General features: G+C 41.9%; 1 protein-coding gene across 34 annotated transcripts in view; it reads left to right on the top strand.

Annotated features, from left to right (window-relative positions):
* Positions 1–16704, top strand: part of DOCK9 (dedicator of cytokinesis 9) — a 256028-nt gene that overhangs the window by 219965 nt on the left and 19359 nt on the right. For 14 of the 34 annotated variants that reach the window (XM_074329465.1, XM_074329454.1, XM_019756904.2 and 11 more), the window contains 8 exons: positions 89–204; positions 5456–5593; positions 5714–5896; positions 6870–6983; positions 7097–7312; positions 8813–8870; positions 9819–9959; positions 10700–10806. In XM_074329465.1, coding sequence (XP_074185566.1) covers positions 89–204; positions 5456–5593; positions 5714–5896; positions 6870–6983; positions 7097–7312; positions 8813–8870; positions 9819–9959; positions 10700–10806 — 1073 coding nt within the window. The remainder of the gene's footprint in view (positions 1–88; positions 205–5455; positions 5594–5713; positions 5897–6869; positions 6984–7096; positions 7313–8812; positions 8871–9818; positions 9960–10699; positions 10807–16704) is intronic. The other 20 variants (XM_074329468.1, XM_019756902.2, XM_019756895.2 and 17 more) reach the window with 2 other exon arrangements.

Here is a 16704-nt window from a genome sequence, read left to right as displayed (position 1 = left end):
TAATCAGAAGTTGACTGTGACTCTGCTGTCCCACCAGCTTTTCTGTCCACAGCCACCTGGCAGTAACCTTGTGCTCTAATTCGTGCAGGCTACGGCCACTCAGACGCAGACGTCCTTCACCAGTCATTACTTGAAGCCAACATTGCTACTGAGGTGTGCCTCACGGCTCTGGACACGCTCTCGCTGTTCACACTGGCATTTAAGGTCCGTATCGAACAGCTGTTGATGGTTAGAGCTTTACCCTTGAAATTCATTCTGCTTATTGAGCTGAACCAGCAACGACTTCTTGTGTTATATTTTTACTTCAGCATCTGTTTTTGCCCCTGTGAGGAAACCGTTAACCCTGAAATGTCCTTAATGAAACCACTGCACAGTTCATGACTGAATTCCCTGAAATAGAACAAAGCTTAACTTGTCAGAGTGTGCCACATGTGTGCAAATGGTGGAACAGGCTCTGGAGATAGTTAATTCTTGGCTAGAAGAAAGCGTTTACCTGCTTTGCTTATCTCTACATCTTATAAAGCACATTTCTTTATTAGACAGAGTAAAACTCGTTACCTTGACATCATGTCACTTTTTCATAATAATACCTTTATTTTCTTGTAGCCATGCCACTCATGTCCCCTAACTGTCATTACTAGGCACCCAGCTGAGAGACAAGGAAATACAGATCCTAATTGAAGAAGTGTGGGGGCAGCAGTGTCTTATTGCAAGGAACCTCCATTCTAGTGGTTGTCAGAGTCTGCAGCCGCAGACCCTGGGAACTTGTTAGAAATGCTGATTCTCGGGCCCCAGCCCAGACTGACTGAACTCTGGGGGTGAGGTCTGAACACCGTGGCTTGTGAATCACTGCTCAGTTAGAACCATGTTTAGAACCTCTTTCTATTTTCTTTCGGATATTTTTAGTTAAAAATTCTTATGTAAATAGGCAGTGAAGTTTTTAATGTGAATATTTGCCATGCACACCAGTATCAGTGCAAACTGTGAATCCATCTGTTCAGAACAGTGGTTGCAAAACTTGGTTCTACTCTCTGCCTGGGCCCCACCTTGTAAATGAGCAGGTAACCCCGGAGGTGCAAGCCAGGCGGGGACCTGGCATGATGGGCAGTGGTAAGGGCACAGGTAGCACAGGTGTGGCCTGGGAGAACCATGAGAACAGTGACAGTTTCCTTACTAAGGTGCCTCCAGTTCTTATCCGGCCCCCCTTCAAATTGCTGGCATTGTATTAAAGAAGGGTATTGGTCAAGGTTCCCACATTTCCAATGTCTGGCCACCAAACTGGTTCTGACTCTCAAGAGAGAAATGCAACATTGATAAACCGATTGTAACATTTATTAGCTGAATATATTTGGGAAGATTACTTCATGTCTCCAAACCTAAGATTTTTCATTTGTAAGATTGGAAAAATAGGGTTTGTTTCACAGGGCTATTGGGAGTTTCAAGTGAGATGACCGTTGGAAGGGCCTCCCCCTTTGCTGATACAGCCCAGCTCCAGTGCCCCTGGGAGACAGCCATGTATACAGAACCACCATGGGCTTAAATCCCAGCTCCACATGAGCCAGATTTTAAGCCTTGGGAAGCTGAGCTTGACTCCCTTCCCTAGAACATGGCGATTGTGCCTCTTTCCTAATGGATTGATATGAAGTATCCAGAAACATCTGCGCTCTGGCACATAGTAGGAGCTCCAAAGTTGGCTCCAGTTTAGCAATAAGTACCTTCTGTGTTCACGCATTCCTGGTCCTATGATAAAGGGTCTGATTCCTGAGAACCACAGGAATGATTGAACTTGAGAGCTGAGATGATCTCTGTAAAAGTGTATATGCCTGTGTGCAAACATGTGTGATGTTTAGAGCTCAGAACCACCCCCTCCCCATTTAAAAGTGGGAAAATGGGCAAATGTTACGGCATCAAGGGATGTCATGCCAAGCTGTAGGCTTACCTGGCCTGGATCCACACGCACAGCAGCCGCTGGCTCTTCCTTTGTAAATATTTACTCAGCTGAGGCATCAATTGGAGTGCATCAGAAAAATTAACTCATTACATTGAGTTGGCTGACATAATTATTTGCAGAAAAATTATCTTCTGTCAATATAGCCCTATTGTTACTGAGTCTCTTAATTGACCTCATCTAAGAAGTGCCAAAGGCAATCAAGAAATCATGTTCTTAATGAGAGAAAAGTATTTGAAAATATTTAAGCCCTGAATTCTGGTTATTATTGTATTATCTTCCTGCTATTTATTGAGTGTCTTCTGAGCCTCACTCATTAATCTCTCAACAGACTGGCCGAGTGGATCTTTTTATCTCCCATGTTATAGGTGAGGAGATTGAGGCTGAGACAGGTTAGGAAATTTGCCCAAGATCAGTACACAAGTGGCCTTTCAGAGCCCTTGTTCACTACTAAGGGGTGTGTTGGGGCGGGGGGGAGGGCGAGAAAGAGAGAGCGAGAGAAGGAAGGGATGGAGGGAAGGAGGAAGGTAGGAGAGAAAAGAGAGGAGACAGGGAAGGGAGGGAGAGGAGCTGAGCTGAATGACTGTCAAGGTAACTGAATGATCTCATACAGAAAAAAATTACCAAATCCTTACCAGATGCTGCTACCATGCTGGGCACTCTTACACACATTATATCATTTAATACATAAAAGAGGGTGCTTTGTAAACCAAGGTAGTTATGTGGAGAAAAATACAGTTCTTCTCTGGCTAGTTTGCAATGTCTGTTAACACAATCCCAAGCCAATGCTGGACTTTAAATAGTTGATAATATTTTCAATGTGTTCACGAATTGAATCTGAAAGTGTATTTTTAGTGATGCCATGTCGTGCCTTGTCTCGATTTGAGCTGCACGGTGAGAAGCAGGGACACGATGGTAGGAAGCTGGGAGTGATCAGAGTGAGGAGCCCTAGAATAACCGGGCCCTTGCTAGGGAGTTTGGGGTCTGTTTACACACCGCACGCCTGGTCTGCAAAGACACATGAGGTCGAGGTCATCTTAGCGATCGGTGAGCCTCTGCAACCCAAACAGCCCTTCTCTCAACTAGACTTTTACAGATATTTTAAAATCAATGTCTCAGTAAAAATAGATGCTATATGCCTAGCATCTGTCTTAAATAGCATAGTTCCAAATAGCTCACTTTGGCACCTAAGGTTTAAGTTTGTTTTTCTCCATTCCTGGATCTATACAAACTACTGTTATTGTGTTCATTCTCTGAAAGGCCCGTTTCCCTGAGAAGGGCGTGTTCAACAGTCAAACTTGAATCCACATCAGACAATTCCTGAGAATAATTTATAACCGATTCTCCACCTTATTGGTAGCGATAAGTCACGTCTTTCATATTATTCTAAGGTCTAACTTAATTTCCTGAATGAAATCTCCCCACCCTCAGTAAAAGTCTATAGGGATAAAATAGGTAGAAATGAGATACACTCCCTGGCTGCCTGTGGTTATTTTTAAGTGCATAAGTGAAGAGTGATTTCTGTTTTGCTTTTTTTCCCCCTTGTGGGCCTTTTTGAATATTCAAAGCTTTTTTTACGTTTAGTGTCTATGACTTTCTAATTAATGAGAGAGACAGAGACACACACACATAGACAGAGAGGGAGAGAAACAAATTGGGAGATTAAGGAAGGTAGCTGGTAAACTTGGGTGTCCAGGCTGAAAGGTCCTTTACCCCTTTAAGTGAGGGCTTATTTATATCTTAGTATAAATCAGCTTTAACCCCATTCTTGCAAGCAAGTTTTGAGATCAGAACCCAAGAAGAGTAAGTCCTAAAAATGGAGAGCAAAGACCTTGACCAGAGAGAGTGAAAGGAAGCAAAATTCAACTCCAGTGGTAGGAACTTGGAGACCAGCCAGGTTAGACAGCAGGACCAGGGGTCTTGGTAATTTTTGTATAAACCGTCTTTCCTGGGTATCTCCAATGAAGAGTGCTGAGAAAATAAAAGCTCGCATCCAGATTTACCCAAACGTGAATTTCGCCATAATCAGGAAGGGCTCTGGTTCTTGGGAAAAGTGCTCACATCAGCAGTTCCCAAAACACTGGAACCAGCTTTTGTTTTTTTTCCAGTTGGTGAACAGCTGCTTGTGGTTGAGAATTTGATCATATTCAATTAATTAAGTCACGTTTTCTGCTCATTAAATTGCTTCTCTTTCACACGATGGAATTCAATACTGTACCTCAGTATTTCATGATATAAAGATCACTGTGAATGCCAGGTGCCCTGCCAGCTGTGAACACATCTGTGAATCACTGGACCTGAAAAATCAAAACGTATTCCTTGAGTAATCATTTTTCTCCAACAATAAGATGAGATAACTCTTGAAACTATCATTGCAACCATAATTTGCTATGTAACAGAATTATTCAGACGTAAGTTATCGTAGTTTATTTGGCTACATTGTAAGATTGGTTTGAGACACTGGCCTCTTGACATTTTTTCAGTCCAGCCATTTTTGCCTACTTGTGCAAAACGCACACACATGCCCTCTCCCAAACACACCTTTGTTCAGACAACCTTGACTGTGTTTGAAGATGCAATTGTTTAGTGTCACTTATGTTTAGACACGATGACTCCATGCTGGCCTCTAGCTGGATGACACCTCTATCCACTGTGTGTGATCAACAATCAGTAGGGGTTTTAGCCAACCAGGTTTGCAAGGTATTGAATTAGTAGGAATTTGCTGTTGGTGTGAGGAGATCTTGAAGAATGATAAGTACTTAGTCGTGACCCTCTTGTTTTGTCAAGTAAAATTGTGGCATGTTAAAACCCTGCCAGCCACCACTTATTGAGCTAGACCAATGTATGTGTCAGGGGTTTTCTATACTGGACCACGAAGTCTTCAGAGTAGCTGTAGAGGTCAGTTTTAGGGTCATCTGTTTTACATGTGAGAATGGTAAGACTCCATTTACCTGTGCAAATCCATGCACAGGATAAATGGTACCGGAGCAAAGCCTGTATGTTTTCCACCTTACCAAACTAAGTACTCATAGTAACTTAACAGAGTGCCTGAGAAGCTGGGGGAGGGGGAGGACGGACCCTCACTTTTAGAAGACCTGTTTCATATACCTCGTGTCAGTATTTTTTCCAGCCCATTAATTAGCTGGCACCTGTAATGGCACTTTTTTGTTGGGATTAAAAAGTCACAATTATTACCCCTGTATCAGTTGCTGGTATACAGTAAAAGTAAGGAAATAAATGGAAGCCAAATCAGTACTGAGGATCAGTGACCCTTTAAACCATCTTACGGTTTGCTGGGAAGTTCTGTAATTAGTCCCTCCCTTTATAAGAAAAAAAGTAAACTATGCAAAGCATCAATTTATCGATTGGCTTATTTGTGCTACAAGAGGATTCATGGCAGAGTTTTACATTATAAGTTTAGTACCTGGAAAACTTGAGCCTAAACATTGTATGGAACCTTTAGCGGTGTCTGCTGTGCTCACCACACTGTCTTCATGTGTTTCAAAGAACCAGCTCCTGGCTGACCATGGACATAATCCTCTCATGAAAAAAGTGTTTGACGTCTACCTGTGTTTTCTTCAAAAACATCAATCTGAAACGGCTTTAAAAAATGTCTTCACTGCCTTAAGGTCGCTGATCTATAAGGTAAGGTGTTTCATCAGGGAAGGTCATGACTGATTGTCACCTGTTGTCCTCTTTCCACCTGGAGCTGAAGGGAGCGCTAAGCTTCCTGTGGTTTAACTTGCTTTCTCCTGTCCCATCTAGTTCCCCTCAACGTTCTATGAAGGGAGAGCCGACATGTGTGCTGCTTTGTGCTATGAGATTCTGAAGTGCTGCAACTCCAAACTGAGCTCCATCAGGACCGAGGCCTCCCAGCTGCTCTACTTCCTCATGCGCAACAACTTCGACTACACGGGGAAGAAGTCCTTTGTCCGGACACATTTGCAAGTGCGTCTAGTTTAGCTTTCTAAGACGAGGGTACTCTGAAATACAGCTTCCTCAGGAAAGCTTGCAGGGGTCACATGTACGAACTTACCCTGCGTAACTACTAGAGCATGTGGCCTGGAGATGGAAACTTCGAAAGTCATGCTGACTGGTTTGGTTCCTTTCATCCTTCACCTTGTAAAATGTAGGCCCAGGATGTGTTTCCGTTGGTAAATTGACATTTACGTATTGAATCAATCTTGGACTGACTGAAATGCTATTGAATTAAGATATTTGAGAAACTACGTGACGATGCCTTGAGAGGATGGGTTTCTTAGGGAAGACACAGAAAGCCTAAAGTGGTTCTTTTCTGTCAGATGGGATACTGAAAAGTCTTAATGTATTTTTGTAGACTTGCTTTTCGTGCAAACATATATAGGCGTGCCCTCTCCATCTCTGTATTTATTCCTTTTTTAAAACAAATATTTATTGTTTGCAAACTACATGCACAGCCACATTTTAGCTTAAGTTACTGGGTAAAGGCAATGTTACTCAGGGACCCCCAAAAAGGCAGATCCCCCGTTGCATAGTGTATGTTTTAACAAAAACTGCAGCGGACAGTCCACTTATTGAATGTATAATACATATAAGTTCAAACCAAAAACCAAGGGGGTAAATAATGAGGTCTCCCTTTTTGTTAGAGAAAGTGATAGGTGAATAACGACCCAAGTGGTAGGGGCTTGTCTGAGTCTCATTCCTCTGCACTCTCCTGATCAGCATTTTGCTGTGCAGACAAAATACTTACGGGCAGCATAGTCACCTTCTGGAATAATTCGGAGAAGGGTACAAAGGTGACTCAGACATCGTTTCCTGCACTGGTGTGATCCCTGCTCAGAACTTCCCCTTTCCTCTGTCCCCATGCCCGTCCTCACTGAAGACAGGCGCTGAGCTGGGGGAGTCATCTGAAGGTGATTTGCTCACGTTTGTGTGTCCCTAGGTCATTATTTCCGTCAGCCAGCTGATAGCAGACGTTGTCGGGATCGGGGGAACAAGATTCCAGCAGTCCTTATCTATCATCAACAACTGTGCCAACAGTGACAGGCTCATCAAGGTAGGTGGCCTGGTCCCATTTATTTTCACCCCCGGGACCTCATCATCTAGTACGTCTGTGGACAGGTGCAAGGCCGCGGAAAGCCATGTGTCCTTCTTCTGCCTTTGTCTTAGCATACCACCTTCTCCTCGGACGTGAAGGACTTGACCAAAAGGATACGCACTGTTCTCATGGCCACGGCCCAGATGAAGGAGCACGAGCACGACCCGGAGATGCTGGTGGACCTGCAGTACAGCCTGGCCAAGTCCTACGCCAGCACGCCCGAGCTCAGGAAGACCTGGCTCGACAGCATGGCCAGGATCCACGTCAAAAACGGGGATCTCTCCGAGGTATCCCCGCAAGCCTCTCAGGCCGCGTTTTTGAGAAAACTGATTCTACCCCAGTCACTAAAAGAAGCCAATTGTGAGAAACATTTCCCAGTTAAAAGTATGTGATTAGGCTCAGGGTTACCTCAAAGCCATCTAAGCATTTTCATTTACCACATTTTAAGGGGATAGTCTGTCAAAAAAGAGTCCTGTTTGAAAGCTCTTCAGAAACATCCATGTCCATGCAGACGGATGCCGGCCAATTCAAGTGCAGTCAGTCTCTGCATCAAAACTCCTCTCTAGTTCTCTCCTTCAGCTATTTTGCGATCAAATTAAATTTTCCTGTTATTAAAGTGATGATCAGGCATCGCTTCTTCCTTTTGAGATTATCTATTTCCATCGGTGGGTGTGGTAGGAATCTGTTCATGAAATGCTTCTTTGTGTCGTGTACAGAGCTGCCGTGTATCAGTCAGCAGACGGCATGGTGGGGGGTTGGCTGTGGGGGCTCGAGACAGAATCCCAAATCCAACATACTAACTCTGTGGCACTGAGCCACTTTTTAACCCCTCTGTGCCTCGATGACGTCAGCTGTAAAACGGGGGCTATTAAGGAAAATAATAGGCTGTAAGGCAGGTTCTGTGTTCCCATGAAAACTCTGTTCAGGGTGTGTGCCTAAGACATTTAGCTGTGATCCACGGTATTACCAAAGAAGCATTCTTTTACTTTTAAACTTTGGTAATTGCTTAAATTAGTAAAATTATGTTCCACATCTGAAAAATTGATGTAACTTTTTTTTACATATTGATTATTGACAAGGAGTCCATTCTGTTGGACCATAAATTTGACTATATGTTAGCCATAACAAAAATGAATTACGTATTAGGAGTGGGAGTAATTTTTCTTTTAGTCTGACAAGAACCAGGGGCTCAGGCATTAGAACCTTACAGTGGGTTCGTTTCCAACAGCTGTCTTTGATTTTTATAAGACCATGGTAACTTGATAAAGTTATTTTTTTCTTTAATTTTAAGCTGTTACCCACTTAAGATTTCGTTGTAATTTTGGTATAGAATTCTACGTTTGGAAGAAGTTACAACTTCATTTTTTTTAAGTTGAGAGAAAACTATATTAGCCCCTAAAATTTGAGGAGTTTTCTCAGAATCTAGAAAGGCGCACACACACACCTTTACTTCAAGGGTTATCTTTTCACTTTATGAGAAATGATGCAGAAATCTTACGTATAGTAAGAAAAATGTTTCTATCTTTTACATTAAAATTTAATCATTCTAAATAGAAATGAACCTTAGCAAGTTATGCCATTTGTCTCAATTTCCAATGTATTTCAAATTTTATTTCAAAGTTCATGTGAATCATTCCACTTTTTTCAAAGGTAAGCTCTCTGCTCTTAGAAACACTAGTTGGTCCCTTGAGATCTAGTGTAAGTACATACAGTTATAGATTTCTGTCTGTGAACATTTTGACATGCTTTATAAATGGGGATTCTGAGGCATGTGTCTTTTATTATAGGCAGCGATGTGCTATGTCCATGTCACAGCCCTGGTGGCAGAGTACCTCACACGGAAAGGTGAGAGATGATTCCTGTGTTTTTTGAAATGAATATAAAACTATACAAAATGGCAAAGATGAGCAAGAGCCATTGAGAAAGATTTGGAGGTGGGGGATTCGTGTGTGTGTGTGTGTGTGTGTGTGTGTGTGTGTGTGTGTTTGGTTTTATTCACTGGCGTGACATTTACTTGACTTAGAAGGCACAGCAGAAATGCCAATATCAAAAGAAAAGTGGATGGCATGTTGTCATATAACCTCTTACTAATGGCTCCAGCTCATAAAACCTAGTTCATGAGCTTTACATCTGGATGTCCCTGACCAGCCAATCTTGAGCTGAAAAGATTTTCTTTTTCCTTAAGATAGTTTCCACTGGAACAATATATCGATCAAAAGACAGTTGTCACAGATCATCAGACAGCATTTTCTGGAACGCAGCCCAGCTGGCTTTCTTGTCTGACAGGGCAGCCTTGCTGGCTGGAAACCTTGCCTCCCAGTGGGAGGAGGTGGCAAGGAGTGAATGCTGCGTGTTTGTGCTTTATGTATTTGTTCCCAGATTAGCAGGCCATGAATGCTTTTATGGGTTCCTTTTGATTAAACACCAGTTGCTTGATTCCATTTCAAAAATCAACGCAGCCTGAAAATGGCAGTGTTGCTTTTTGGAACACTGAGGTTCTTAGAAAAGCTGGTTGGGTGGACGCATGTGTGCTGGAGCCACAGCAGCACGAGAGCTGGCTACCGAGGCGTACATTTACAAAGTGAGAAATGGTAGAAAGTCACAGATGCTGAGACCAGGGAATTTCTATATTTCTGGTACAGGTGGTTATTTGGAATGAGATTTAAGGGAGTCTAGGGTTGTCATACCCCAGAGCCTGATAGAGAAAGAAATTCAAGGGCTCCATATTCTCTTACTACCAGCACCATTTTCTGTTGAGACCTATTGTCAGGTAATACATTTCCTCATGTTTAGAAGCAGACATAGCCCTCCGGCGGGAGCCGACCCTCTTCCCCTACAGCCACAGCACCTGCCAGAGGAGGCGCCAGGGAGGTGAGCCTGAGGGTCGGTCTGGCCCCCGAGGCCCCAGCCGCCCCATCCACATGACGCTCAGAGGTGTGGGCATTTTCTTTGTCAGCTCTGCATGGATGACCTTGGCTCTCCCGCCTCCCTTTTTCCCTCGCCTTGCCGATGCAGTGGCAGTCAGTTCCTGTGGGCAAGGAGAGGAGTGGCCACCACTGTTGTTGTTGCACTGGAGCCGAGTTGTCGACTTAAATGTACTCTGTAGCCTCAGAGTGGGTGGTTGGCTTTTATAATTTTGCTTTATGTCCATTAATGTATCCTCAGTTTCCTAGATGAATGCTTCACAAAGGCGAAGGGCAACTTCCAACCTGAGTGCTGGCTTATCCCCAGCCAGCGTGGGTGAGAGGGCAGCTTGAAGGAAACAGAGTCACGTTTGCGTCGTATGTACTTCCTTGACTGGCCTTGGCTTCTTTATTCTTCTCGGTATCTGAGCACGGATCAGCTTACCGAATCAAATTATTGTTCATTGGTTATTCCTGTATCATTAATTTGATTCCATACCTATTTCAGTTCATTTATAGTTTAGTTAAAGATTGCATACATTTTAAGAAAGGTGGGTGAAGAACACAAAGGGGTGAGACAAAGAAATTGAGGGAGTTGAAAGTTAAACACGAGTGAAGAAAAGCACCCATGGCACCCAGAATGCTGGCCTGAAACAGAGATTGCAAAAGCGGTTATTTCATTCAGCACAAAAGCACACAGAGCAGGAAGAACCGTCAGGCCTCGTTGATGTACAGGTTAATAACTGACTCTCCCTGCTCTCTCGATTCTAGGCATGTTCAGACAAGGGTGCACAGCCTTCAGGGTGGTTACTCCAAACATAGACGAGGAGGCCTCCATGATGGAAGACGTCGGGATGCAGGACGTCCATTTCAACGAGGTGAGTGCCACGGCCTGTGTGGGTTTTGAGTGACTCGAGTGTCTCAAAACCTGCTGCTTGCCCTGCTGGTGGGTCACACAAAGGCTTTTCTCGCTGCAGCTGCCGTTTACACACTTTGCTCTAATTAAAATTACTCTCTAGACAACTGAAACCACGCAGCAAAAGCTTCTGCCATTCTCCCTGTCTAGGAATCCCTCCTTTGCTCTTTTCTGGAAAAAGGGTTTGAGGAGCTGGTTAGTAGTGGAAGGGAGGCTGAGAGTTCAAACACTTGTGGTACAAGGTCTAGTATTTTGGCCATAAAGTTTCTCATTCTTCCCAGCAATTAATTTCTCCAGTTCATGGGTTTTATTGCTATTTTCACGTGACTTTTAAATCAGTGTCTCTGACACTAGACTTCTCCCCAGGGTCTGCAAACACTCAAAGTTATGAGAGGCCAGACTGGGCTCTGGCACAGGACAGACCCTGTTCGGGCCCAGCTCCCTGCCCCACTTGTGTGCCGTAAGCCCAGGTTCTGTGCACCACTAGTAAATAAGACCACCCGGCCCACTCCCACTGAACACCAAAAAGTTTGACATTAGATCATTGTAGCAGTTTCTGCAAGTTTCTTGCCAAAACAAAATCACCTTGCAGCCATTTATCTATAACTAGAGAGTTTTGAAATAAAGCTGGAAAAGTGAACAAATGCCAGTTTTCTGCTTGCATTCCCTGAATTTCCTCTTCCATGAGTATCTGCTACGAGGGCTTTTCATTTGTGTGCCTGCCTCCTTCAACTCGGGCAGAATGGAACAGTCAAGGGAGAGCGTTTTAATCCTGCCCATCTTTTAAGGGAAAATAAAAATGTCTGTTTCTTCATGTTGAAAGAAAGAACAGAGAAAGGAGTAAATATCTTCTGCTTCTGTTACACTTGATTTTATGACGTGGAGTCCTGCAATTAATATGATGACTTCTAATCATGTTCTTGCCAATAAGTAGGGCCTATGAACAAACATTCTCCACGATGTTAACCAGGTCATCAATCAGCAGTTCTCAAAGTGTGGTCCTGGGACCCACGGGGTCCCCAAACCCTTTCAGGAAGTCTTTGAGGTCCCAACTTTTCCCACTGAACGTCTGTGTGAGGCCAGATCTTCGTTGTATATACATCATCCAAAACAACACAGAGAACAGATTGAATGGAGAAGCAGATATGAGAATCCAGATTTTTCCTATGAAGTCAGACATTAAAGGGAGTTGCAAAACCGCAAAACAATGCCACTCTTCTCCCCCTTTTTATTTTTTATATTTTTGGAAATTGTTATTTTTTTCACTAAAAATGTTATTTTTGTTGACATGCAATAGATTTATCATTGTTATTTTAATTAAATTAATAAATCTTTTTACATTTTTCTTAAGTTTCATTCCTAATATTGTAAATATTGAGAGATCACCCTCATATACATAAAAGTTCTTAGTAATTTTTAAGGAATTCTCAATAATTTTTATGATATATTAAAGAGATTAAGACCCAAAAGTTTAAGAACCAGTGTCATAAATTGTCTAGTCTCCAATAACCCTCTAAATTAAAAACTTGTCATGAGAAAGGAGGATAATATATTGAATGTGTTTCATATTTAAATATTAAAATAATTTTAACCACAATAGGTAAAGTTTTCAAAGTATTCTATAAAATGAAAAATCAAGTTGGTTATTACCTGGCATTAGCAGGTCAGCTGTCTCTCTACCTTGAAATGCCTGTGCAGGTGGTAATTTTTAACTTTTTACTCTGAAGTGTGAAACGTGTCACCGAGGTAACAGGGCCACGTGCTCTTGACTTTGAATGGCTCACTTCAAGGCAAGTTTTGACCAGGATTTTCCCTAAGAGTCTGGAACGGATTGTCTCCTTGTAGAAACCACCCTTGTCCCCCATGCCAAGTAGGACCTCCATAGTATATCATTTTGTTTAGAGTACAGTTAGGAAAACAGTGATGTCAAGAACAATTAAGGATTTGAAAGTAAACAGGTCTAAGGAAGCTGTCCCACTGGGATGGTAACATGAAGCTCAAGTTTGCTCATCTGAGTAAGTAAAAGGCTGGAATCATCAGCTTAGGGAATTAACCTGTGAAATCAAATACCGGCTTTATTGGGGAAATTTGTGAATGGTACCCATATGATAGGGATGATTTTATCAGTTATTTTTAGAATATGGATTTTCCACCCTGTCCTTGAAGCATAAAGTTGGTAAATTTTTAACAAGGTCCATAGTACACAACGATCTGTAATGATTATGCTGTGACACAGTGAGGTTATGAAATCCTGAGCAATCCCTGCACTTCAAGATTGAAACAGGCTGGGAATGGAATGAATAACATGTATTCTAAAAGCTAGGAAAACAGAAATTGCCACGTACACTTTGCTTTAGCTATCAGATGTTTCAAGAAAAAGGGAAAGTTGAAAATCTCTTCCAGAGAAAGGAATAGATGTCTAACACATAGCTTAATAAAAAGCGTTGTCCTTTTCATCTGCATTATTAGATAGATTTAAATTCCTTCAGTGCTCTCCTATCACGATTTTAGAGGAACTATCTAAAAATACACAATTCTCCTCACAGCAGTCCTCACATGAGTTTTGATTGGTTGTGGTTTATCTTTCCTGACTCTGATCTCAAGAGCAGACTCCCTCCCAGCTACTTTTGATTAAAGAGCAACATCCCATTTTTGTTCGCAATTTTGTTCCACAAGTTGGATCCTGTGCTGACTGAAGAATTCTGAGTTCCCCCTATGGTGTCAGAATCGTACACAGCCCATGTAGTTTGGAGATCCTTTCCTCATTATCCCAGACAGTCAGGGTCCTGGAAGAAAATAGGTGACATACTCAGGAAATTAAAGAAAGTCTAATAAAGGGACTATATTGAAAAATTTGGACAGGGTCTAGGGAAACCAACAAGGAATATGGCAATAATCCCTGAGGTTGACAGCAGCTGGGTAACCACCCCTCAACCTGTGGACTAAGGGAGGGGAGAGAGGGAAACTCCACAGAGGAACCACCTGATAGGACCTGTGGGCTTTATGTAGGGGAGGGCTCAATCCTGCTGCCCAGCCAGGGAGGGGGCCAGCGAGTAGCCACCCACCCTCGCTCTCCCAACCTCCAGTCTCCCACTGGGCCTTTCATTGGTCAAGTCAGGGACAGGGAGCCCAGCATGCAGGCCAGCATGCTGGGCGTCAGCCTTCCAAAGCACAGATCGAGAGAATCCAGGCCTGACATGGCTGACAGGGACTCCAGACGGAAAAATGGAAAATAAAGTGTACTTTTCTGTTTAGGCCATGCTTTTCACATCTTTGTGCTTTTTGTTGGTGGTTTTGCTAGTATTTAAATTAAAGTGTAGTTCCAAAAAACAAAACAAAAAAAAACTAAAAAGTAAAAACACATAGTGCTGCAGTGCCGTCCAGTGTTTCTGAGCACAGGAAGGCAATAATGCGCCTAACAGAGAGAATAACTTGTGTTAGTTTAGATGAGCTTCATTCAGTCACGAGTTAGAGTGCTTTTGCCCATGAGTTCAGTGTTAATGAACCAACAATGTATACTAAATCAGGTGTCTTTAATCAGAAACAGGGTTTGGTACTGATTGGTTGTTGAAAATGTTGTGCCCAGAGACTCTCAGGAACCTAACCTTGTACTTCCCTAGGAGGGGTGGTTCGGTATTCACTAATTCATTATTTATGGTGACTTTATACAATGTAACTACCACTAATAATGAGATTGAGCATTGACTGTATCTAGCACACTCAACTGTTATTTCACAAAGTAATAGCTATCACCACTGGGTACAGCAAACATTATATGCAGTTAACTAGGCAAGTCTCTGGTTCATATTAACCACATTGTTTCTATTCAGAAACAACCACCAGTAACAAAACAGTAACAAACATAAAATGTTTACATCCACAGAACATTCCAAGAGATAGAGATATTAACAGAACACATTGGATAATTCCTCTATAATACATCTCATCCAAGCTTGCTGACTATCTGTAACCATCCACCTTTCCTTGACCGAGAGTGCTCTTAGAACCATAAAAGTTATATAGTGTATCCTCACTATCATAATGATTCCCCAGAACAGTAGCAGTAGTGAGTAGTGAACTTGGCCCACAGAACTTGTCTAATGCTTTAGCTCTACCCTGGGCTCATGGCAGGACATATCCCCTGCTATATTTTGCAAATATTTACTGAACTACTTTGGCACTGAGCTAGGTGCTGGAGATACAAAGGAAAGCAAAATGCGGTCCCTGCCCTAGCAAGCTGTGCTGCTTTTAATGTTTTCTTCCTGTTGAGGAGAAACACCTAAACCACTGTCCCTTAGAATAGGAATTGCAAGTTGTCTGAGTACTTTGTGACCTGGAAATTTCTATGTTAACATATCTTGATTCATTCCATAAATCATCTGTGTGCCATGTACTAACCTGGGGATATATAAGTGAGGTGAACGTCTCAGAAAAATCTCACTTAGTATAGTGGTCCTCAAACTTTAGTGTGCTTAGAAACCACCAGGCTTTCTGTATGATTGCCTATCTGACCACTGTCTGGATGAAGTCTGGTTTTCAGGTGCAGTGGTTGCTGAGAATTCAAAGTAAATTTCTACTAGAATATTATCCATATATGCCCCAATGTTTAGTTACCATGATGTCGTAGTTTTTATGGCACTTTATAATTCTGTGATGTTGACAGATGGTCTCTCAAACTTAACTGTCTATGATTACTGGTTATCAAAGAATTGGTACTTGATGTGCCAGTTGTAAATTTCTAGATATAGAGTTTACATTAGCTGGAATAATTTACCTTACCAAAATTAGCTTTGATGTTCAGTTGTCCATACTCTACTTTTCTGAGAGAAAAACTTACCTTTTTTTTTTTTTTTATAAAAGCCATTTTTAATTTGTTATTGGTAAGATGTGCACAGACTCTGCTTTTTTAGTATATGTTGTCATTTCCTTATAATAATAAGTGAATTCAGACTGATAAACTATAGAGCTGGAATGCCTCCTGAATCAGAAAAGAAAGATAATGTCCAATCACATATAGTAGTTGACGATATGTTATTTGCTAAGTTTTGATTACCATCAAATTGTAATATTTCATAATTATTTACTAAGCTCTGTTCACTTTATCAAACCTTCCCATTTTCCAACCATTCTGGGGAGTTTCCCTCATTGAAGTCCATCTTTTTGTACCAAATATGACAGTTATTTTCATAATGAATTCAATTGTCTATAATATTGATATGTTACTTGAATTCAGGTTTCTCTATTATTAAACTTTCCTTGTGTTTCTGGTTTAACTAAACAGGAATAAAAACAATATTCAAATCTGAATAATTCAAATATTCAAATTTAGCCCAGATTACCCAGAAACCCTATTTGATATATGTTTATTAAGTGACTAAATCTAGGGCCATTTAAAAGTATACCTGAAAGGCTGCTGTACACAGATACCTTACATGGAAAGACAGAACATTTTAAAATCAACTAATATCTATCGTATATAGTACTTCATTATTGTGCTAGTTGACGTGTGTCTGCATACATTTTCATGTCTCATAAAATTGTCTACATTTAATGATTAATTTGTTTTTGACATGGAAAACTTTGAGTGTGCCAATGTCGTCTGTTTAATCCTTTTCACCTCCCTAGTCTCGTGTCTTGCCACTCTGGTTCAAATTCTATGCTCCCACCCCTCAAATTCCTCCCACACCACACTCCATCCCTCCTGTGTCTTTGCCCATCCTGTGCCCCTGTCTTTCTTCCTGCTCCCAGTCTCACCTTTCACCTTCACTTGACTAACTTCTCATCATTGGTAAGACTCAGTCAGGTGTCACTTTCTGTCAGCTTCCATGCCTGCCTTCTTTCCTCATCCCTGGATGGATGC

The sequence above is a fragment of the Rhinolophus sinicus genome, linkage group LG04, assembly GCF_036562045.2.
Source record: "Rhinolophus sinicus isolate RSC01 linkage group LG04, ASM3656204v1, whole genome shotgun sequence".
Classification (NCBI taxonomy): Eukaryota; Metazoa; Chordata; class Mammalia; order Chiroptera; family Rhinolophidae; genus Rhinolophus; species Rhinolophus sinicus.
Note: the sequence above shows the minus strand (reverse complement) of the source record. Positions and strands in the feature narration are given on the sequence as shown.